Source organism: Osmerus mordax, chromosome 10 (assembly GCF_038355195.1).
Source record: "Osmerus mordax isolate fOsmMor3 chromosome 10, fOsmMor3.pri, whole genome shotgun sequence".
NCBI classification, from domain to species: Eukaryota; Metazoa; Chordata; class Actinopteri; order Osmeriformes; family Osmeridae; genus Osmerus; species Osmerus mordax.
In genome coordinates, this window is record NC_090059.1 from 18,364,034 (window position 1) to 18,387,483 (window position 23,450).

Genomic DNA, 23,450 nt, shown 5'->3' on the forward strand with positions numbered 1-23,450 from the left:
GTTAGGGTTACCGGTGGTGCTGTTGGTGTGCTGGGGGTCTGAGCACTGGGCTGGCGGACCCTGACGACCACGGTTCCTCTCTCTCTCCATCTCCTCTTTCAGAATCAGCTTCCCCAGGCCTGACTGGATCTGTGCAGAGAAACGAGAAGAGAACAGATCCATAGTTGTGTACATTTATGGATATTCACAAAAAAGTGGAGGCAGGGCTCACAACTAACTGTTTCCCTCCCGTCCCAGTACCGTCCCCAAGTGCAAAATGAACCATCCCAAACTGAACTTGACCTGTCCCAAAATGTCAATTCTTGTGTTTTTGCGGGGCGGCTGTGGCTCAGGGGGTAGAGAGGGTTGTCTGTTAATCGCAAGGTTGGCGGTTCGATCCCCGACTCCTCCTAGGTCATGTGCTGAAGTATCCTTGAGCAAGACTCTGAACCCCAAGTTGCTCCCGATGGGCAGGCCGGCGCCTTACATGGTAGCTCGCTGCCGTCGGTATGTGTGAGTGAGAGTATGAATGGGTGAATGAGAGGCAAACATTGTAAAGCGCTTTGAGTGCCGCTAAGGTAGAAAAGCGCTATATAAATGCAGTCCATTTACCATTTACCATTTTGACATTCTGACATTTACACTTACATTTAGTCATTTAGCAGACGCTCTTATCCAGAGCGACTTACAGTAAGTAAAGGAACATTCCCCCGAGGCAAGTAGGGTGAAGTGCCTTGTCCAAGGACACAATGTCATTTTGCACTGCCGGGAATCGAACTTACAACCTTCTTATTAATAGCCCAACTCCCTAACTACTCAGCAATCTGAGCCTGACATGGGTCTAGGTTATTTGCAACACTATTTAAGTAATCCACACAGTCGTGGGGCTCAAATGTCTGAATTTCAATGTGAATACATACACGATAGAATACGTTTGTCTTGCTTGTTTCATGGTGGGGCTAACACAATTCATGGTGTGCCTGTAAGTAAAAAAGTTTCTAAAGGTTTAAAAAAGGTTTTAGAAAAATAAATGTGAACAACAAAATGACCTTGAATCTTTCAAACCTTTCAAACTTTTATTTCGAGCCCCGAGTTGAAGTGGGTGAAGTGATGGAGGTGGGATGGGTGGAGGTGGGATGGGTGGACGTGGGAGTAGCTCATGTTCCTGACACCAGGACATGTATGAAATGTTTATGTTATGTTTATGTAGCGGTTGTTAGTACTCCTCGTGCGTTGTATCTGTGTATGCAACAGACGTGGTCTTGCAAGTTCTGTCAGAGTTTTCCGGACCGTGTTCATCCTTCACTGAGAATCAAACACGCCATCTCAGACTTCCCAAGCGCGACCACGACCAGCTACGCCAAAGAAAAGCTAGCTCTTCGTTGACACGGGTGGCCTGCTACATACTTGAGGAGTGAGTTTCACCGATTCACACCGGCTACATTTATATTCATGTTGCCTGGCAGGTCGTTTTAGTTATGATGATATTCATGTTCCCACCTTGCTGAGATGTTCCTCCTGCATCTGACGTCTTTTCTGATACTCCTCGTCTTCCTCGTCCCGCAACTGGCCCCGCCCCTCTGACCCTGCCCAGCAGGAAGCAGCGACACAAGGTCAGTCATATGACTGTAAGGAGCATCGATCATTGGTTTAGGTCACGATCATCATAGCTACCAAAGCGTGATCCCGTTTTGACTAATTTGATTGGAGCACAAAGGAGTATGATTTTAACCAGCAGGGCTCAAAATGAGATCACATATCTGTGGCCTGGATATTGTTTAAATCTTAGATAACCATTCAAACTAGAATGAATCATACATCCCATGTGGGAGGAGAGTTGGTATGATCAGAGGAACACTGTGCTAGTGGACTTCCCAGAGCAGCATGTTTCAGATCATGTGTCACAGTGAACAAACTCATTTGGAGCCCCTGACAGGCATGATATGAAGGGTAAACAACTGTGTTCTGTTTGAAGTCACAATGTCATATTTTATGCTATTTATTAATTTGGAAATGAGCCAGTATAGCAGTGGATCTTATTAGCTTATAGTTCTACAGTTTAAATACATGAATAAATGGCTTAACATTTATTATATTAATATTTTGCTGAAACGTTAAATGGAGATTTAAATCTTTACAGAGTTATTGTTCCTTATAAGCAAGCCTTGAAATTGGCCTTTGCTCAATAAAGATTTAGTGAAGGTTTCTCTCACTGGTGTGGAGCCAATCAGCTTGCATCGCTACAGAAAAAGTCTGTCTGAGAGCTAACAAGACAAAGCAAGATAACTGCTGCATGTGGGGTTCAGTGCTACAGAGGGTGTTGGAGGGTGTTGGTGAGGCAGAGACTTCCTGGTGTGTCGCCAGGGGCGTGTCCTGGGGAGGAAGTGGGAGGAGCCTACCTAGGGCAGCAAGCGAGGGAGGGCAGGGCCAGTAGTCAGTCTCGATCTTTGGCGTTTCGTCTGGGCGGGGGGTTCGGGCAGCGGGGAACTTGGCAGATTTGATGATGTCATCAGCGGACTTGCTCTGAGCTACCATGGCAGCTGAATCTGGATTGGGTGATTGGGGGAACTAGTCCGTCAGTGATTGGTCGTCAGTGGAATTAGCATGGTGGTTGCCAGTCAGGTAACAGATACAGCTCTGATTGATTTTGGGGTATTTTTATTTTGGTTCGGTTTATAAATAAAAAAAATAGTCACAATTTTCTGTCAGATTTTAATTAGCAGAGGAACTTAAATTTCAGTAAAATTTGTAAGAATTTCACTGTTGTCTTAAGACCGGCAAACCACTCAACAACAGACCAGATGACATGAACTCAGGTATAATAAATCTTTTATGTCACTGAAGAAACTTTGAATCCGTTTGATAAAGTATTATTTGTCTTCGCATATCACAAATCATCCGTGTTTTCATAGGTTAGGGTCAAAACCATGTGATCAGCGTCAGACAGGAAGAAAAGAGAGGCAGGAAGCAGGTGGAACTAGCTACATGAGGAGATGAGGCTACATTAAAGGTGACATGACATGAAAAATTCACTTTAGGAGGTTATTTAACATTAATATGAGTTCCCCTAGCCTGCCTTTGGTCCCCCAGTGGCTAGAATTTTCGATAGGTGTAAACCAAGCCCTGGGTGTTCTTCTCCGCCTTTGAGAAAATGAAAGCTCAATTGCTCTGTTTGAAAATCTCCTCTTTGTGATGTCACAAGGAAGAAGGTTACCTCCCCTCTCTCTGCTTTGCCTGCCCAGAGAATCTGGCCCGCCCATAAGAAACTGAGCTACGACCGTGCAAGTGTTTTTATCCTCAAGAGACATCATGGCTTGCAAACGAACGAAGCATTACATTTGCTCCGTTTGGATGTACAAAGGAAAACAAAAATCTTTTTACAGTTCTTTCATCCGAGCCTCTGAAGACCCAGTGTCTTCATTTTATTTTCTCTGGAAATGCGCCTACACAACTTCTGTTGTAGGCGCATGTGTTTTGTATGTCTGCGCCAAACACTTCAGCCACGACTGTTTCCTCAACTTGAGATAATACAAAACTGGCCTTGCTGAAATTAAATTCTGGATCAGTACTAACTGTCCTTCGTCCAGCTACTAACCTCGGACAAGTAAGTTAACTAACGCTATATCATTTTGTAGCTTTACAGTATAAGGTTACCTAGCTTGCTACCCTTAGAATGTGGCTGTAACATTAGCTCTGCAGCTAACAGCTGAGTTACTGTTGCTAATGGAAAGGTATATAGAATAAAGTATGTGTGTGAATACACATGCTGTAACGTGAGTGCTGTACACTTCTTTGTTATTTGGATAACCGTTCTGCTGTTGGTGTTATGGCGCGTGCGATATCCGCCTTTCCCCTCATTGAAATGAATGAGTGTGTACCTCTGCAAACCAGGGTTATCAGATGAGAATGGGCAAATTCGAGGCACCTTACAGCAACGGGGCTACAGCCATTGCGATACATCCATTGTAAACATTAGTGCATGGTGCCGCCCCTCTGCTCCTCATTAGCATTTAAAGCTACAGACACAAAAACAGCGCGTTTCTGAGGAAAGCTCCTTGTGGGACTGCTAGTAGTGGCTGTAATTCTGTACAAAGGCTGAATTTCGGGAAATAGACTTCTGATAAAGTATTAGGGGACCACTAAGGCCTATATAAAAGCATCCAAAACAGCATGTCATGTCACCTTTAAGACTAGCTGGATTAGTTAGTTAGCATCGTATTAGCATAGTAATGTGTTTGTTCAAAGTACAATGTTCCTATGGAGGTACTATCACCATTATTATTATTATTATTGTTTGGACTGCACTGAGAGTAGAAGTAGGAAACTAAGTAGAGCAGAGGTGATGACTTCAAACAGTACTTACATGGGAGCATGGGTAGGGAACACACCAGTAATAAACCATGTTAACATGGTTTGAAGTTCACACACAACAACAAACAAATATGGGATCAGAAGATTAGCATGTACCTATAAGGAACTCACAAGCATACTGTCTTATGCATCCTGCATCATATTAAACATCACATTTAGCTGTACCAGTTAGTCCCTCCAAAACACACAAAACATGTGGACCAATAATGTAATTTCAACTACATTAAATTCACTTTTATTATGCCCACATGACATTCCCAACACTGTACAACACAAACAGTATTGAACATGTCCTGTTAAGAGCAATAGATATTTCATCTTGTGATCGATGTGTTTAATTATCCAACTGATCCAGCTAGGTTAGGGAGTAAGAGGACATACCATGCTGCTTGTAAATAGGAGGCTTCTTGTACATGTTGATGCCCTGATCTGTGGATGAGAGTGAGTGGTGGGTCAGTGATCTCCCACGGCTCATGGACATGGACACAAGGCTCAACGGAACATAGAGATGCCAGATCCAAGTTCGATGTTCAAAAGAACTAAACCTCAATAATGGAATAGAATGAAAATCTGCCGTTGAAAAAGGAGAAGTGGAGTGTGGATGACAGGAGAGATATCCGTGTCCTGGAAGATGAGGGAGGAATGTTTACTGCAAGACAGAGTGTGATGTGAAAGGAGGGAGATGGAGAGAGTAAAGAAGAGACATGAAGTTGTCCAGGATGAAGAGGCAAGGAGGCCAAAAAGATCAACAAACGAAAGACACTGTGGAGAGGGAGAGATGTGGAGAGAGAGAGAGATGTGGAGAGAGAGAGAGAGAGAGAGATGTGTAGAGGGAGTGATGTGGAGAGAGAGAGATGTGGAGAGAGAGAGATGAGGAGAGAGAGAGATGTGGAGAGGGAGAGATGTGGATAGAGAGAGATGTGGAGAGAGGGAGATGTGTAGAGGGAGAGATGTGGAGAGGGAGAGATGTGGATAGAGAGAGATGTGGAGAGGGAGAGATGTGGAGAGAGAGAGATGTGGAGAGGGAGAGATGTGTAGAGGGAGAGATGTGGAGAGAGAGAGATGTGGAGAGAGAGAGATGTGGAGAGGAGGTCGACAGATGGACAAAAAAAATTATGAAAAAAAAACCTTAAAAAGGTCAGAAGGGGAGTTATGGATTCTAAGGCGCGCAGCGATTAGCGTTAGGCCAGTCCATGTCCTACCTGGGACGTGGAAATGTTTAGTGTTGAGAGAGAGGGTCGGGGTGGCCGGCCGAGAGAGGGGGGAGCTGCGGCCACTCGACGGCTCAGTGCCTCCACACAATAAGAAGAGGAAGACAGGAAGCAGAACACACAAGAAGAAGAGGAAGACAGGAAGCAGAACACACAAGAAGAAGAGGAAGACAGGAAGGAGAACACACAAGAAGAAGAGGAAGACAGGAAGGAGAACACACAAGAAGAAGAGGAAGACAGGAAGGAGAACATACAAGAAGAAGAGGAAGACAGGAAGGAGAACACACAAGAAGAAAAGGAAGACAGGAAGGAGAACCACGGAGGCAGAAGAAGAAGAATGTTGAATAAATCCTCCAATGGGAGAATGAGCGAATGTCTCAGAGGTGAGGATGGAGGGATGGACAGACAGATGGAGGGATGGTGAACTGACATATGGGAGCCGAGGAGGAGTGTCTTGTGGGGTCACACAGCATCAGCTAGGAGACCAGCATGCCACCAGACACACATGGCACGCATGCAACAGGAACAATATGTTTTTTAAACTAAAATAATTTGATGTAGTCATTTTCAGAAAGGCTTATTCATCTGAATAAGGGAAAGTGAGGGAGTCAGTAAGACTCACATGCCCATGAGGAAAGAAAAACATGTATATGTTTGTTAGGAGAATCTCAGGCTGAGAAATGAGCAAGTGCTGGAAGGAGGCAGGCACTGAGGTTAGACACTGAACAAGGGCACATCCTCAGACAGGCACAGACCCAAGACCACGGGGCGGGTTAGCAACCGCACTGGCCCAGACATACCTACGTAGAAAGAGTCTGGAAGAATCAGAGGGGCAGGTGGGTTAGCCAGAGTGCCACACAGGACAGAGAAAACAACGTTGGCGTCACTGCCAGGCAGACAGATACTTACTGTGTAGTTAGGGTAAGGTGCTTACTGGCACAATATCTGACCACTGAAACAGCTTTCTAGAAAGCCTACTGTGAATACATCTTGTAAACTGTCACCTTCCAAAACTAACTTCTTGAGGTTTAAATATTAACCAGACAGTCTCTGTGGCTTCACCAACAACCGGTGTTAAGCAGTCATCCTGAGGTGTTGAGCGTCGTAATGTTTGGGGGGAGATGGGTGAGCCGGGGGGAGGGGGGTTAAGGAGGGGGCGGGGCTTACCTTTGGTGTGAGGGAGGAAATGGTGACGGAAAGGGGAAGTGGGGCGGGTGTCATTAGGACCAGAACGCAAACAGGAAGTTAGCTTCAGTATGCCTGCTAGCAGCTCCCAGGAAGAAGAGGAGAAGGAGGAAGAGGAACAGGAGAGAGATCCCAGGAAAAGAAAGGAGGAGTGATGTTAGAATAGAGGATGAGGGGAGAAACATCCTTGTCTGTGCAGAGGAAGGCAGCGATACAGGAGGCCCTGCTTAACCCTAAACTTAACCCTAACCATGTTTAAGGGAAGAACTCACACACTTTCCCTCATGGACAATAACATGCACACAGACTAAAACCCACACAATTGCCAAAACCGTTGACCCGTATCCTTGTAATTTCAGTTCTTAGATGTGAGCAGCGACTCACCTGGTCGATGGAAGTGCTGTGGCGACCTTGACAGTATTGGAGTGTAGTTATGGCGATTGTAGTCAGTGGGGGATCCGATGGATCCTTGGCTAGTGGATCTCTGCATGATGCGTTCTCTCATGTCATAGCAACCCTTCATAGCAACCAGACACCAACAATCAACATCCGTTATAACAACCAGACACCAGAGGTCACACAGATACACAACAAACTTCTCCACATAGAAAACTACAATATGTCCCAACATCTCCTAATGTCTCCTAATGTGTCCTAATATGTCCTAATGTGTCCTAATATGTCCCAGCATCTCCTAATATGTCCTAATATGTCTCAACATCTCCTAATATGTCCTAATATGTCCCACCACATTCCAACCAGGACGTGACCTACCTCAGCTGAGGGAGACAGGGTCCTCGGTGACTAGAGAAGAGAAACAGAATGTTACTGGACTAGTAAACGAGTGGACCTGGAGGAGCGGAGGCAGGGAAGGATGGAGGGAGGGGGGGGAAGGATGGAGGGAGGGGGGGGAGGATGGAGGGAGGGGGGGAGGGGGGGAAGGATGGAGGGAGGGGGGGGAGGATGGAGGGGGGGGGGGGAAGGATGGAGGGAGGGGGGGGAGGATGGAGGGAGGGGGGGGGAGGATGGAGGGAGGGGGGGGAGGATGGAGGGAGGGGGGGAAGGATGGAGGGAGGGGGGGAAGGATGGAGGAGGGGGAGGATGGAGGGAGGGGGGGAGGGATGGAGGAAGGGGAGGATGGAGGGAGGGGGGAGGATGGAGGAGGGGGGGAGGATGGAGGGAGGGGGGGAGGATGGAGGGAGGGAGGGGGGGAAGGATGGAGGGAGGGGGGGGGAAGGATGGAGGGAGGGAGGAGGGGGGGAGAGGATGGAGGGAGGGGGGGGAGGATGGAGGGAGGGGGGGGGAAGGATGGAGGGAGGGGGGGAAGGATGGAGGGAGGGGGGGAAGGATGGAGGGAGGGGGGGAAGGATGGAGGGAGGGGGGAAGGATGGAGGAGGGGGCTGACGAGGAGCAGGGTTAGCATCCGCAGTCCTGCTGGAGGGCAGCAGAGGGCAGCACTCAGGTTCTGAAGACAGCATGGGTAGGAGGTGAAGAAGTACTGAAGGGAACATGCACCTGCGTACGCACGCAGTACTGTAAACACACACACAGACACACACACACACACACACACACAGACACACACACAGAGACACACACAGAGACACACAGAGACACACACAGTGACACATAAAGTGCTATTTCCATTCAGAATGCTCATGTCAGATACATGGATCCTGTCAGTCAAAGCAGTGCCATAGTTTGTTGTTAAAGACAAACAGAAGCAGAGAAGCCTCTGGAGGGATGACCCTTCAACACCCAAAACACCCGCTCAGAGTTACACACACCAGCTACAGAGGAGAGCCCTGATTGGTCAAGCAGAAGTGTGAGGTCAAAGCAACTTACGATGTCCTCAAGCACAGGGGAGGGGTCAGAAGGCAGGGACTGGGGCTGGAGGTGAAGAGCAGTGATGAGTCACTAGATGAGCACTGTTACTGTACTCTACTGTGTGTTACTGTACTCTACTGTGTGTTACTGTACTCTACTGTGTGTTACTGTACTCTGTGTGTTACTGTATTACTATGATTTACAGTGAATCAGTTGATTCTATCAATTATTGATAGTACTAACAGTTATAGTACTAACAGTGATAGTACTGTATTGTTAGTTGCTTCAGCACATGATAAATAATCGACAGTTGTTTTCTTCAGGTGAACATATGACACATACATGGTACATATGTTATAAGTGCTAAATGTCGTTATTTTGGTGGTTATAGTTGAGGAGGCCCAAATGTCCCAGGACTAACTTACTGTCTCAGTGCGTCTGGGCGTGCTGAGGCTAGCAGCTCTCTGGTGCTACAACACAGTCAAGGTCACTGGTTAGATCCGTACAACACAGTCAAGGTCACGGGTTAGATCCGTACAACACAGTCAAGGTCACGGGTTAGATCCGTACAACACAGTCAAGGTCACGGGTTAGATCCGTACAACACAGTCAAGGTCACGGGTTAGATCCGTACAACACAGTCAAGGTCACTGGTTAAGTAGGATGAATAAACCCTATACTCAACACCATTGTACTTCAGTAGATATCTATAATCTATAATACGAGTCTTTTAATAAGATTGGTTTTTTAGTTTTGTGTTTAGATTATGGATGTAATTGTCATGTTTACCACCACCACCATCCTCTTCCTGTGTGGAGCTATGACCATGCAGTTTAGGATGACAGTGTACTCATGTAGAGAGCATGGGATGACCGGCCAGGTGTCTGAGCATTTCTGGGTGTGGGGATTGGCCTGTTCTGCATGGGGGCGGGGCATGTGGGGGTGGGAGGAGCATGTGGGGGTGTGTGCGGGGCATGTGGGGATGGGAGGGGCATGTGGGTGGGGCATGGCAGGGGCCTATGGACCACTCACACGTAGATCCGGTAAAGGGGAGGGGCCTCGTCTGGTTGCCATGCACTGTTGACAAAACGTCATGACAACATACCATCAGGAGAGATACATCTGGTTTACCAAGTAACTCCAGAACCACCTAGTTTACTTGAGAACCTCATATGTTACTCCAGAACCATGTAGTTTACTTGAGAACCTCCAAGGTTACTCGAGAACCACCCAGATTGTTCCAGAACATAAGCTGAACATCCGAGACATGGACATGTCCAGATGTTCCTGGTACTCAAAACAATGTGTGCATATTGTAAAAAAAAAAAAAAAATATGTCCTTACACTGAATACAATGTGCTTCAACATATATACTTTTTTTTATTTTTTATTTTTATCAATTGTTTTCATTCCAGACCCAGTGGATTTGAGTGGTGAGAGTGTGTCTGCAGAGCCTTTACCTCGGTAGGGCTGAGCCTGTCCTGTCTATCTCCTCTGGGCTGCAGCGTGGAGGAGGAGGGTTGGACTGCCTCGTACGAGATCATGTCAGGACGCTCTATATCATAAATGGCCTTCACTCTGGGGATGGCTGCTAATGCCCTGTAATCAATGATCTCATCATCTACTTTAGCCTGGAGGAACAGGAGAGAGCGGGGGGAGGGATGGAGAAGAGGAGTGGAGAGAGGGATGGGGGAAGAGGAGGGAAGGAGAGGAGAGAGGTAGGGCATGAACACAAGGTGAACAGGGGAGAGACTAGGTTCGGACAAAGGTCAGGGTTCAAAGGCCACATCACATTCGAGGAAAACACCACATCACAGCACTGTAGGAAGGCAAGAAGGGGTGGGACAGAGGGGGAGGGTGGGGGCAGGAATTCTGGTCAGAGGGGGAGGCTGGGGGCAGGATCCGCTGGTCAGAGGGGGAGGTTGGGCAGGATCCGCTGGTTAGAGGGGGAGGTTGGGGGCAGGGTCCGCTGGTCAGAGGGGGAGGGTGGGGGCAGGATCCGCTGGTCAGAGGGGGAGGGTGGGGGCAGGATCCGCTGGTCAGAGGGGGAGGGTGGGCAGGATCCGCTGGTCAGAGGGGGAGGTTGGGGGCAGGATCCGCTGGTCAGAGGGGGAGGTTGGGGGCAGGATCCGCTGGTCAGAGGGGGAGGGTGGGGGCAGGATCCGCTGGTCAGAGGGGGAGGGTGGGGGCAGGATCCGCTGGTCAGAGGGGGAGGTTGGGGGCAACACAGGAGGGCACCATGGAGCTGCTTGATATCTGTAGCAGATTCAGGATCCGTAACAATTTGAAGCACTTCAAAGATCAAAACCTTTCTACTACTTCATCTGCAAACTCAGAGATGTGAAGTGTTTTGGTCCCAGCCCCAGCCTCTGTGCTGTCTGATGGGAGAACACACCCACTTCATGATGGAGCCTCCCCACTTAAGCTAGTTTGATTTACACTTACATTTACATTTTACATTTAGCAGACGCTCTTATCCAGAGCGACTTACAATAAGTACAGGGACATTCCCCCCGAGGCAAGTAGGGTGAAGTGCCTTGCCCAAGGACACAACGTCATTTTGCACGGCCGGGAATTGAACCAACAACCTTCTGAATAATAGCCCGACTCCCTAACCGCTCAGCCATCTGACCATTCTAGCCTAGTCTACAGTATTGAGTCACCAGCAGTGATGGCTATCTAAGCACCCTCTCCTCTGGTTGTCCTAGCACTGGTGTGTCTTTGGTTCAGTACCAGCACATACCTACAGTCCAGACTTCCCACAAAAAGATCATGGCCTAAAATTGGCCAACAGCCTCTCAGATCCCCAGCCCTACTGTCTCATTGGCTGGTAGCGGTGTGAACCAGGAAGTAGGATAAGTATGGCTCAATGGTGGAGCAATTGGACTGCATATCAAGAAGTTGCAGGTTCCAATCCCCCCTATCCCTGAACGTTGCTGGATAGTGCCTGCTGAATGAGGACATGATGGTGGTTATCTGGCGTTACTCACGTAGATGGTGTGTCCAGGAGACCCAGGGAGGCTGGAGCCTGGTCTGGAGCTGATGCTCTCAGAGGAGCACCTGGTGGGCTGGAGGAGACACACACCTGGTCACACACACACCTGTGGTACTGGGCGTCCACACCCACACAGCATGCATGCTGACAGTGCTCATGACTGGCAGCTCATGCCCAGCTGGGAAGCAGAACCAGCCTGGCACAGCAGAGCAGAATGAACCATGCTGCCAGGAAACACTGGAGGCATGAAGACTAGAGAAGCAGAGGGTGAGACTGGAGACTCTGCTGACTGCTGCAGAGGGTGAGACTGGAGACTCTGCTGACTGCTGCAGAGGGTGAGACTGGACACTCTGCTGACTGCTGCAGAGGGTGAGACTGGACACTCTGCTGACTGCTGCAGAGGGTGAGACTGGACACTCTGCTGACTGCTGCAGAAGGTGAGACTGGACACTCTGCTGACTGCTGCAGAGGGTGAGACTGGACACTCTGCTGACTGCTGCAGAGGGTGAGACTGGACACTCTGCTGACTGCTGCAGAAGGTGAGACTGGAGACTCTGCTGACTGGTGGAGGTTGTCCAGAAGAGGCTAGATAAAGGCTGACTGGTGGAGGTTGTCCAGGAGAGGCTAGATAAAGGCTGACTGGTGGAGGTTGTCCAGGAGAGGCTAGATAAAGGCTGACTGGTGGAGGTTGTCCAGAAGAGGCTAGATAAAGGCTGACTGGTGGAGGTTGTCCAGGAGAGGCTAGATAAAGGCTGACAAGCCCAGCCCTGCTCCCCAGGGGGGCTGAGAGGAAACTCCTACAGGACATGGAGTCTACAGCAACACTACAGGGTTGGTTGTACTTTCTATCTGCACTATCTGTATGTCGATTTGGATAAAAGCGTCTGCTAAATGAATGAAAAGTAAATGTTGATGTATTTATGCATCTCTTGTCTGAAGAACAGACCTTGAAGTGTAGCAGGTATTGTAAAGGAAGGGTAGCATGGCTTTGAGGTGGAGATGGCCCCTTAAGTGGAACTATGAACAAAATATCCAGTATGGTGACAGCGTGGTGAAGGCAGAGATGAGGAGTTTAAGCCCCGCCTTGCTGCCAGAGGCTGAATACAGTACCTGCCTTTCTGATTGATAGAGGGAGTTGACTAAAGAGGGGAGGGGCTGCGGACAGAGGGAAGAATATGTCATTGGCCATTTCAAACACGTAAGCCCCGCCCCAACCTCCAAGAAGGAGAAGAACTCTGACTGGCAGTCTCAGTTTTACGGTTGGTCAGAAACCCTGAAGCATCCTGGCTGGCTTCACCTGATCCTGACTCCTGTTAGTGTTGAACAGCGGCACAGTACAGCACAGTATCAGCACAGTACAGCAAAGTGTCAGCACAGTATCAGCAGGGTTAACAAGCAGCCCTGTGTTTCTATGGGGGTGCAGAATCTCTACCTGTGTATTTCTACCACACGTGCTCAAACAAGCACACTGTGTCCGGTGTGTGTGGCAGAACACAAGCACACTGTGTCCGGTGTGTGTGGCAGAACACAAGCACATTGTGTCCGGTGTGTGTGGCAGAACACAAGCACACTGCCAGCTCCCCTCTTGCTTCCTGAACGTGTGAAGCAAAGGAGGGGTGCTGAGATAGATCGGTGAGGGGTCAGAGCGGGCCACTCAGGGGTCAGCACACACCTCAGGCTTGCTCACAGTTCTAGCCGGGACGTGAGGGAGAGGGAAGAAGAAGTTGAGAGGAGAGGGCCTGGAGGACGGCCGCTGCTGGGTCTGGGGAAGAGAACGTCCTCAGAACCTCCTCAGAACCACCACATGGATGTGTAACCCAGGTGTGATTGATGTGTATCCAGGTGTGATGGATGTGTACTCCAGGTGTGATTGATGTGTATCCAGGTGTGATGGATGTGTAACCCAGGTGTGATGGATGTGTATCCAGGTGTGATGGATGTGTACTCCAGGTGTGATTGATGTGTACTCCAGGTGTGATTGATGTGTACTCCAGGTGTGATGGATGTGTATCCAGGTGTGATGGATGTGTACTCCAGGTGTGATTGATGTGTACTCCAGGTGTGATGGATGTGTAACCCAAGTGTGATGGATGTGTATCCAGGTGTGATGGATGTGTAACCCAGGTGTGATTGATGTGTATCCAGGTGTGATGGATGTGTACCCCAGGTGTGATGGATGTGTATCCAGGTGTGATGGATGTGTATCCAGGTGTGATGGATGTGTATCCAGGTGTGATGGATGTGTACTCCAGGTGTGATTGATGTGTACTCCAGGTGTGATGGATGTGTAACCCAGGTGTGATGGATGTGTATCCAGGTGTTATGGATGTGTAATCCAGGTGTGATGCAGATCTCAACTCACCCGGTACTTCTCCTCTGCTCTGCTGTTGTTCTTACAGTCTGGATGCCACACTGTAGATCCTGGAGAGAGAGAGAGGGGGGGAGAGAGAGGGGAAGGGGGAGAAATAGAGAGAGGGAGAGAATAAAAGAGAGGGAGATTTATAGAGAGGGGGGGATAGAGGGGGAGATTGAGGGAGGGAAAGGTACAAAAAGTAAGGGATAGGGCGATAGAGAGAGGATACAGAGGCAGACACGGGATGGAGAGAAGGAGAGAGAGAAAGGAAGGGAGAGTGATAGTGAGAGAGAAAGAGAGAGAGAGAGGGTTAGATACTCTGGACCCTGGGAGCATGGACCCTCCCAACATCTGGAAGGGCTATTCAGACTGTCACTGTGAAATAAAGCTCTACGTTCTCTAAAAACACGCACAGCACGTGAGAATTCCTCTGTGAGGAGTAGTTGGGTGTGCTTTGCCTTCGGCAAGGGCACAACCTTTGTTCTCTCACATATATATTATTATTATTTTTATTATTCTTTTTGCCCCCCTAAAACTCAGTCAATATTTGGCCTACATAGACAACCTAGGTGTCAAAAGTTTCGTCTTGGTAGCGATTGAGTTGCTTCTATTGGGATTTACGTTCCGTTGCATGGTTTAGGCTCAAGTTAAGTTTTTGTGGCGAAAAGTGAAGCTAACGGTGGCTAATTTGCTAGCCACAGTCACTGACGTTACTAACGTCACTACGTCACTAACGTCACGAAAACACGCATGACTACCTGTAGCAGAACATTCATTTCGCATCTGTTAACTTGGGGGATAGCTAGGCTAACTATAGCTTTACTGCAAGGCAGCTGCAGAAACGCCACAAGCAAAGAGGCCAGGGTGACTATTTACTCATTTTACTTTGTGATTTGAAACACAATTGTGAAATGTAATGTACAATATTAGCTGATATTATTAAGGAAGTAGGCCCACATCTACTTTCGGAAACGGTAGTCTACTATTTCACTGAAGCATTAGCATGACATTAGCCTCTGTTGCCCGGGCAACACATACTACAGTGGTCTATGATGCATCTGTTTTCAATCGTTAAAATAAACATTCCTCACAAATACATTTATTTTTTATTTATTATGACATTACATTACAAGTAAACGATTTGTTGGTGAAATTATAATTCCCTGTGGTTTCAAACCAGTGTTGCTCACTGCAACGCTGTAGCCTACGCGAGACACACTACAAAAACATCTACTGTACACAGCTGTTTAGGAAGTCAAACAGCGACAAAACATGTTCGGCACTATGGAGCTAAATCAGGGCCAAATGTTTTGTTAATTCGAAAAACAAATCTTTTGTCGAAAAACTAAAGCTTGACATTGAAAATGTAAGTTTTGGTCGAAAACTTGAAAAATAAAACCATGTATTCAAATGAAAAATAAGTGTACCAATTTTTTTTTCAGGTTGAATACTATTTCGATTAAATTTGGGAATAATTTTGAAGAAGTTATTAATTTTCAATTTTAACTTTCATATTTTCACATAGTGTCACATTTCATGTTTTCAGATTCCATTTTAGTGTTTTTTTTTTTTTTTTTTTTTTTCAGTTTCAGTTTCAGTTTTTTTTTTTTTTTTTTTACTTTTGGCCCCGATTTTACATTTACATTTACATTTATTCATTTAGCAGACGCTTTTATCCAAAGCGACTTCCAAGAGAGAGCTTTACAAAGTGCATAGGTCACTGATCATAACAACAAGATAGCCAAAAAACATCGCGAGTAGCCAAAACATGAAGCACACATTGTGAACAACCAAAGTAAGTGCCAAAGGGAAGAACCATAAGAGCATGTAGTTAAACAAGTCACAACCAAACAACATGAACAGCTATAAGTGCAAGTGTACCTGTGGGAAAAAGCAAGCAACAGTAATAAAACAATATATCACAGCGAGAACCAAAAATTTTAATCAGTTACCACTAACCACAAGAGCAACAAGTCTCTAAGCAAGAGTCATTGTGATCCTTGAGGAAACTAACATCGGGTCAAGCGAACCGTTCCTAAGTACCGTTGTACTCCCGGAACAACATTTTGCGTAGGGGGCGTGGCTTCAACTCAGAGGCGGTAATTATGAGTAACAAAGAGGCAGAAGACTCGGCTGTTGGCATGGCGTCCGCTCCGCCAAGGCAACAGGCTGGCGCCAGCGCACAGGTAAGACATGTGAAAGATATTAGCCTTTTTGAATAGATACTTTGGGACATTATCCCCGCAGTGGCATTTTTTTGTCATTAACACATAAAGGGGAAAATAGGTGGACAGCTGGACAAAGCTGGAAATTAAGCATCGCTAGCACTAAAGTTAGCATTAACTAACGTTAGCTTCACACTTCAGTATAGTACTGTACGTAGCTGGTGTTTTTACAGTCAGTCAAGCCCAGTTCTTTTTTTTTTTTACTTTAACGTGTAGTGTAACCTAGTGTCTTTGTTAACCTCTGTTTAGTGTGTAAAACGTAAAAAAAGTTGTATTTGTCTATTCTATTCTAGGAACAAATGAAAAGAGACCTTCTTCAGACACTTTTAACAAAGCTGTAAATAGTTCACATCCAGCGGGAGTCTCTGTGTGGCCCGGGACAGTTTTGTTAAAAGTGTTCCAGCTTTGTCCAGCTGGCCAAAAGTCTGAAAAAAACAAAAAAAATGAAACAAAAAAATAATAATTTGAAGCCGTAAAAAAAAGTTTTGAATCTGAAAACATGAAATGTGAAACTGTGAAAATATGAAAGTGAAAATTGAAAATTAATAACTTATTCAAAATTATTCCAAATGTCATCGAAATATTCTTCAACCTGAAAAAAAAATTTGTACACTTATTTTTTTCTTTGAATACATGGTTTTATTTTTCAAGTTTTCGACCAAAACGTACATTTTCAATGTCAAGCTTTAGTTTTTCGACTAAAGATTTTTTTTTCGAATTAACAAAACATTTGGCCCTGATTTAGCTCCATATGTAATGTAGTAGTACAATTCACCGGGGCAGCTTCTCCACACAGGGCTATATCGCATTTTGCGTTGTTACTGACAATGATCGCTACCAGTGAGCTTTTTATGAATGAGCGATTTTCCACTAAATAAATGTCAAGCTTATTTACGTTTTGGGGGGCATATTTTCAGTTAGCAGATGGTACTGTTTGAATCGCGATTCCATCTTCTACTGCCGGTAACGTCGTAGAATAATCTTCAAAGGGGGTTCTTTATTAATGAATGAATGCAATATGAGTAGGCTAAATGCCTGAAAATATCACGAGAAGGGAAAACTTAAAAGGACATTTAAGTCATAGAGATTAGGTCCATTTTTACACCGGTCTGCCAAATGTATTTGTTTTGATTCAGCTATGAGGCTGCCTCTTGCAGGGGAAATGAGAAGACATCATATTTAATTCTACACTTCTACACTCGTATTTTCAGTTGTAAATGAGCAGCACAAAAAAAATGCTTTTAAATCTATGTAATCTTTATAAATAATAAGTATGCATTTTAATATAAAATATACAGATATATCAGTTGTAAAAATGTCATTCAAAAACGGACCCCTGTGCAACCGACGCAAGCACACCCTACAATTTCCCCAGTATTTGTACCCTCTCTAGTTTAACCAGTAACTGCTCTTTGAGGGAAGCTTTATTTTCTCAAGATCAGACCCTCTGTTTTTTTCATAAAAAAAAAGGAAATACAACAGTAAATCAATTTGGACCAAAAGGGCAGCTACTGCTGTTGCTAGGGAGGGTAGTGTGTGTGAGAGTTCTACTCCTGCTGTTGCTAGGGAGGGCAGTGTGTGAGTGTTCTACTACTGATGTTGCTAGGGAGGGCAGTGTGTGAGTGTTCTACTGCTGTTGCTAAGGAGGGCAGTGTGTGAGTGTTCTACTACTGCTGTTGCTAGGGAGGCCAGTGTGTGTGTTCTACTACTGCTGTTGCTAAGGAGGGCAGTGTGTGAGTGTTCTACTACTGCTGTTGTTAGGGAAGCCAGTGTGTGAGTGTTCTACTACTGCTGTTGCTAGGGAGGCCAGTGTGTGTGAGTGTTCTACTACTGCTGTTGTTAGATATAGAGAGACCCTCCTGCGAGAGAGAGACCCTCCTGCGGGAGAGAGACCCTCCTGCGGGAGAGAGACCCTCCTGCGGGAGAGAGACCCTCCTCCTGCGAGAGAGAGACCCTCCTGCGGGAGAGAGACCCTCCTGCGAGAGAGAGACCCTCCTGCGGGAGAGAGACCCTCCTGCGAGAGAGAGACCCTCCTGCGAGAGAGAGACCCTCCTGCGGGAGAGAGACCCGTCCTGCGGGAGAGAGACCCTCCTGCGGGAGAGAGACCCTCCTCCTGCGAGAGAGAGACCCTCCTGCGAGAGAGAGACCCTCCTGCGGGAGAGAGACCCGTCCTGCGGGAGAGAGACCCTCCTGCGGGAGAGAGACCCTCCTGCGAGAGAGAGACCCTCCTGCGGGAGAGAGACCCTCCTGCGAGAGAGAGACCCTCCTGCGAGAGAGAGACCCTCCTGCGGGAGAGAGACCCGTCCTGCGGGAGAGAGACCCTCCTGCGAGAGAGAGACCCGTCCTGCAGGTTTCCATTCTCCAGGAACAGGGTTGGAGAATGTAATGTGATAAGGAGGGTGTGTGTGTGAGTGGCTGTTCGGGACCTTGATGGGGAGGGTGTGTGAGAGAGGAACCTCACCTTGCAGGTACATCTCCTCTCCCTCCGTGAACATCTGGTTGCAGCGACTGCATCGTGCACAGCTGGGGTGGTAGTGTTTGTCTCCTGCCTGCAGGGGGCGACAGAACATTTACATTTTACATTTACATTACATTTACATTTAGTCATTTAGCAGACGCTCTTATCCAGAGCGACTTACTTTAAGTACAGGGACATTCCCCCCGAGGCAAGTGGGGTGAAGTGCCTTGCCCAAGGACACAACGTCAGTTGGCATGACCGGGAATCGAACTGGCAACCTTCTGATTACCAGCCCGACTCCCTCACCGCTCAGCCACCTGACTCCCCAAACACACAACACCTGCATCATGAGCAGTGGAGGAAATGCAACACCTGTGTTTGGTTTCAGTTAAGACAGGGACTGGAATACACGGTGACACCCATACACACATACATACATACATACATACATACATAAATACATACATACATATACATACAAGTGTTACTGTACAAAATACACAAACGCAAACAAACACACATACATAGACACACACACAACACACACATGAACTCTGACATATGCTGAGAGAATGGTATGCACAGATTCATCCACACAGATCCATATGAACACATACCTCCTCTGGATCTCATCTAGAAATGTCCACCCCATTCAGCCCATACAGCATAGTCTACATGGAGCTGGAACTCAGCTCTGATGTCATGAGCTATCACACACACACACACACATCTGGAAGTGATAGAGTATCATAGAGTGGCAGGCTGCCTTGTGATTGGACAGTGAGCCAGGAAGAAACTCAGCCCTCTCAGAACACTGGCTCAGCTGGTCGGCATGACAACCCTGGTGGGCTCATGTATGAGCGCTAGGTCCCTCAGAGAGAGGAGTGTGTATGTGTCTGTGTGTGTGTGTGTGTGTGTGAGAGAGGAGTGTGTGTGTGAGAGGAGTGTTTGTGTGTGTAACAGGAGTGTGTGTGTGACACTACGGCTTAGAAACGTATGATCTCACCCAAATGTGACCCCCTCCTCAACCCCTCGCCCTGTTGCCATGACGATTGGCGCAAGTACCTTCTTTATTTTTCCCTTCATGTAAACAAAACTTTCTAGAAAAAACAAGAACCTCTCTCCACCTCTCACTTTGTCTCTCTCTCTCTCAGGGGAGATAGTTTAATTGTGAGGGCTACGTCATCAACATTACCATTGCCCCTGACAACCGATTCCAGAGACGAGAGCAATGAGCATATTCTGAGAGATTAAAACATGACCACACCATTCTCTCACAGTCAAACATGACCACACCATTCTCTCACAGTCAAACATGACCACACCATTCTCTCACAGTCAAACATGACCACACCATTCTCTCAGAGAGGACAGCGTTCTGATGCGTGCGTGCGGGAGGGAGGGAGAGCATGCCTGCTTACGTGCGTAAGGAATTTTAGACTTGTCTCTCTGAACACGCCCTGATACAGCTGAACATGTCTTTATACAGTCTCTGATACAGCTGAACATGTCTTTATACAGTCTCTGATACAGCTGAACATGTCTTTATACAGTCTCTGATACAGCTGAACATGTCTTTATACAGTCTCTGATACAGCTGAACATGTCTTTATACAGTCTCTGATACAGCTGAACATGTCTTTATACAGTCTCTGATACAGCTGAACATGTCTTTATACAGTCTCTGATACAGCTGAACAGCTATTCTTTCAGAGACTTAGAACGCCACCAAATTAATCTACATGACCCTACTAAAACACCCCCACGACTGAAACACCCAACACTACTGAAACACCCAACACTACTGAAACACCCAACACTACTGAAACACCCAACAATACTGAAACACAAACTCTGACCAGCACACAGGCCTGTCTGGCCTCTTCAGCTCTGTCAGATGGAGGGAAGGACACAGGGACAACCTTTAGCAGCAGAACCAGACGAGAGCAGATTCCAGGGAACCCCAAGGACAGAAGCTGAAACTGAGCTTCATGCAGCAACACACACACAGGTCACACAGGTCACACAGGTCACACAGGTCACACAGGTCACACAGGTCACACAGGGAAACCAGCGGAACGCAGGCAGCAAGTCAGGCTGTTTGTCATACAGGCACCACGTTAGCAAGGCTGTTTCTTACCTCAGATAGGAGGAGTGTGAGCTCAGGGTTCTACTGTATGGGTTCTCCGCTACAACAATATACTGCTTACCATGGCCCTCCTCCTTTCTCTCTCTTTCTCTCTCTTTCTCTCTCTCTCACTATCTCTCTCCCTCCCAACACACCAACAATCTCTCATCATTTGTTCTCTTCCCCCTCCCCTCTACTCTATAACAGCAACCATCCAATCAGGATGAGGAGAGGGTGTGGCCTGAATTGGGCTGAGTTCATCTTTCTGTGGTGGCTACGTGCTCAAGTTTGTTCACTGTGCTGGTGTGGGTCAGGGTTGGGGATAAGACACACACACACATCCTGGGTCTATAGAGCTGAGAGCTGCAGCTCTCTCAGTCCAGGGAGGGTGTAAACGGGCCTTCGCTCTCCAGGGACACACACACATCCAGATGTTCTCTGGAGCGCACACACACACACACACACACACACAGACAGAAACAGACACACACTCACACATTCGGACAACATCCGAAAGCATTTATAAGCAGCCTCGAGAATTGTAGTTCTGCTGTTTTCAATTATGTCAACTGTCAAAGATCCAAACCTTGCAGTCTGAACGTCAGAGGACAACACACAGAACCACACGATCAGAAGAGTAGAGGAAGGAGTACTGCAGGATCTCACCTCCAGGACCTTGCCCGTGATGAACTGACCACAGGCTTCACACTGCACCCCAAAGTGGAGCTGGTAGTCTCTCTCACAGTAGGGAGCGCCATCCCTGAGAGGGGGGGGGGGGGGGGGGGGGGGGATAGGAGGAGGATAGAGAGGGGGGGGGAGAGGGAGAAAGAGAGAGAGTGGGGAGTGAGTGAGTAATGTGTATTTATGTATTTGTGCAAGTTTGGGTGTATTGTATGTGTGTGTGTGTGTATATGTGTGCGTGAGAGGACCCACTTGCTGATGTACTCCCCACTCAGCACCTTGCTGCAGGCTCGGCACCTGAAGCAGCCCAGGTGCCACTGTGTGTCCAGCGCCAGCAGAGCCTGGCCGTTCTTAATGTCTCTACCACAGCCCGCACAGCCTGGAGCACACACACACACACACACACACACAGGCACACACACACACACACACAGGCAGACACACACAGGCAGGCAGACACACACAGGCAGACACATTGTTTAAATGTCCTTCATACTTTTCAGTCCAGCCACCAGGGGGCGATGTTAGGTAGAGCAGAGCTTGCTAAGCGCCTGGTTACTAACAGAGTAACAGCATCACTCTCCTCTTCCTTCCTGTGAGACCACAATCTGGATCTAATGTGAGAACTAGCATTAAAACTAACACACACAGAACTAGATGACCTCATGCTATAAACTCCCAGATCTCTCACTCTCTCTCACTCGCTGAGAGTGAGAGAGAGTGAGAGAGAGTGAGAGAGAGTGAGAGAGTGAGAGCTGTGTGCATGAATATGTGTGTGTGTGTGTGTGTGTAGACATCCTGCTTCCGTGTGATAAACACTCTGCTCTCTGGATAATAGCTTCCTGCTCAGAGAGCTTCACCACTCAACCATGTCACAAAGAGACCCATTCATCTCCACCAGAATGAGAGTGTGTGTGTGTGTGCGCTACTCCCAACAAGCTCTTTGTGAAATGACTGGAGTGATCCACTGTGCTATGTTACTCTGCCTACATTTTCTACTCAACACGCAGCTTGTCCTCTGTTTACACACCAGCCTCATACATTATCCAGCTCTGGACTTATTGTGTCACTGTACCTTAGTACAGTCTGATGGTTGGATGTTGGGTTGATGGCTGGTACTGGTTCTGGGTTTAATTGTGTCCCTGATTCTGGTTCTGATTCTGGTCCTGGTTCTGATTTTGGTTCTGATTGTGTCCCTGGTTCTGATTGTGGTTCTGATTGTGGTTCTGGTTCTGATTGTGGTTCTGATTGTGGCCCTGGTTCTGGTCCTAAAGGTCAAAGGTGAGGACGGCAGGCACACACACTCACTGCTGGAGTCCTTGGGGGCGGGGGAGGAGGGGGACGCGGGCTGGAGGCAGCGCTGACACAGACAGTCTCTCCCGTTAAAGGTGACGCGATCTCCTGCCGGGAACGGACGCCTGTGGGAGAGGGAGGGAGGGAGGTTGAAAAGGTAAAAGGGAGGAGGACAGGAAGAGACATGATTAAAATATATTCATTGGGTGTAGTTGGGGGTAGGCACTGGTGTGTGTGTCTGCATGTGTGTCTGACCTGCAGAGGGAGCAGATGAAGCAGGCAGGGTGGTAGGTCTTGCCCAGCGCGGTCACCACCTCCCCCTCTACGAAGTCTCCACAGCCGTGGCAGCGGGTGCCATGCAGCCTCTGGTAGTCCAGCGTACACAGGTACTCCCCCCCCTTCATGAAGAACCCCCCCTGGGCCAGGTCACAGCCACACACTGCACACACACACACACACACACACACAGTATACACACACACACACACAGTATACACACACACAGAGGATTGTCAGTTACAGGGTTCAGAACTTCAACAGCACATTGATCCACACTTTTATAGCAACAAGGGGCCTCAGGTTGCAAATGGCACATTAACTAGGAGAGACCTTTCATGTTTAAATCCAGCAAGGTCACACTCTCTGAGGAGACAGACTCATTGAGGTGGGTAGGAGGGACAGGGTCATAAAAGCAAGCAAGCATGTGTGTGTGTGTGTGTGTGTGTGTGTGTGCATTCTTTTGGT

At 47.5% G+C, this 23,450-nt stretch overlaps 1 protein-coding gene across 1 annotated transcript in view; it reads right to left on the reverse strand.

Moving 5' to 3' along the window:
* The window catches only part of ablim1b (actin binding LIM protein 1b), a 37,814-nt gene that overhangs the window by 5,222 nt on the left and 9,142 nt on the right, over positions 1 to 23,450 (reverse strand). The window contains exons 3-22 of the mRNA XM_067244108.1: positions 22,962 to 23,145; positions 22,722 to 22,831; positions 21,666 to 21,792; positions 21,399 to 21,492; positions 18,608 to 18,695; positions 13,931 to 13,989; positions 11,564 to 11,641; positions 10,034 to 10,204; positions 9,606 to 9,650; positions 8,999 to 9,043; positions 8,592 to 8,636; positions 7,521 to 7,550; positions 7,131 to 7,263; positions 6,729 to 6,821; positions 6,362 to 6,376; positions 5,553 to 5,642; positions 4,732 to 4,779; positions 2,379 to 2,525; positions 1,480 to 1,565; positions 12 to 129 (exon numbers count right to left, since the gene is read on the reverse strand). Of these exons, the coding sequence (XP_067100209.1) occupies positions 12 to 129; positions 1,480 to 1,565; positions 2,379 to 2,525; positions 4,732 to 4,779; positions 5,553 to 5,642; positions 6,362 to 6,376; positions 6,729 to 6,821; positions 7,131 to 7,263; positions 7,521 to 7,550; positions 8,592 to 8,636; positions 8,999 to 9,043; positions 9,606 to 9,650; positions 10,034 to 10,204; positions 11,564 to 11,641; positions 13,931 to 13,989; positions 18,608 to 18,695; positions 21,399 to 21,492; positions 21,666 to 21,792; positions 22,722 to 22,831; positions 22,962 to 23,145 (1,806 nt within the window). The remainder of the gene's footprint in view (positions 1 to 11; positions 130 to 1,479; positions 1,566 to 2,378; positions 2,526 to 4,731; positions 4,780 to 5,552; positions 5,643 to 6,361; positions 6,377 to 6,728; positions 6,822 to 7,130; positions 7,264 to 7,520; positions 7,551 to 8,591; positions 8,637 to 8,998; positions 9,044 to 9,605; positions 9,651 to 10,033; positions 10,205 to 11,563; positions 11,642 to 13,930; positions 13,990 to 18,607; positions 18,696 to 21,398; positions 21,493 to 21,665; positions 21,793 to 22,721; positions 22,832 to 22,961; positions 23,146 to 23,450) is intronic.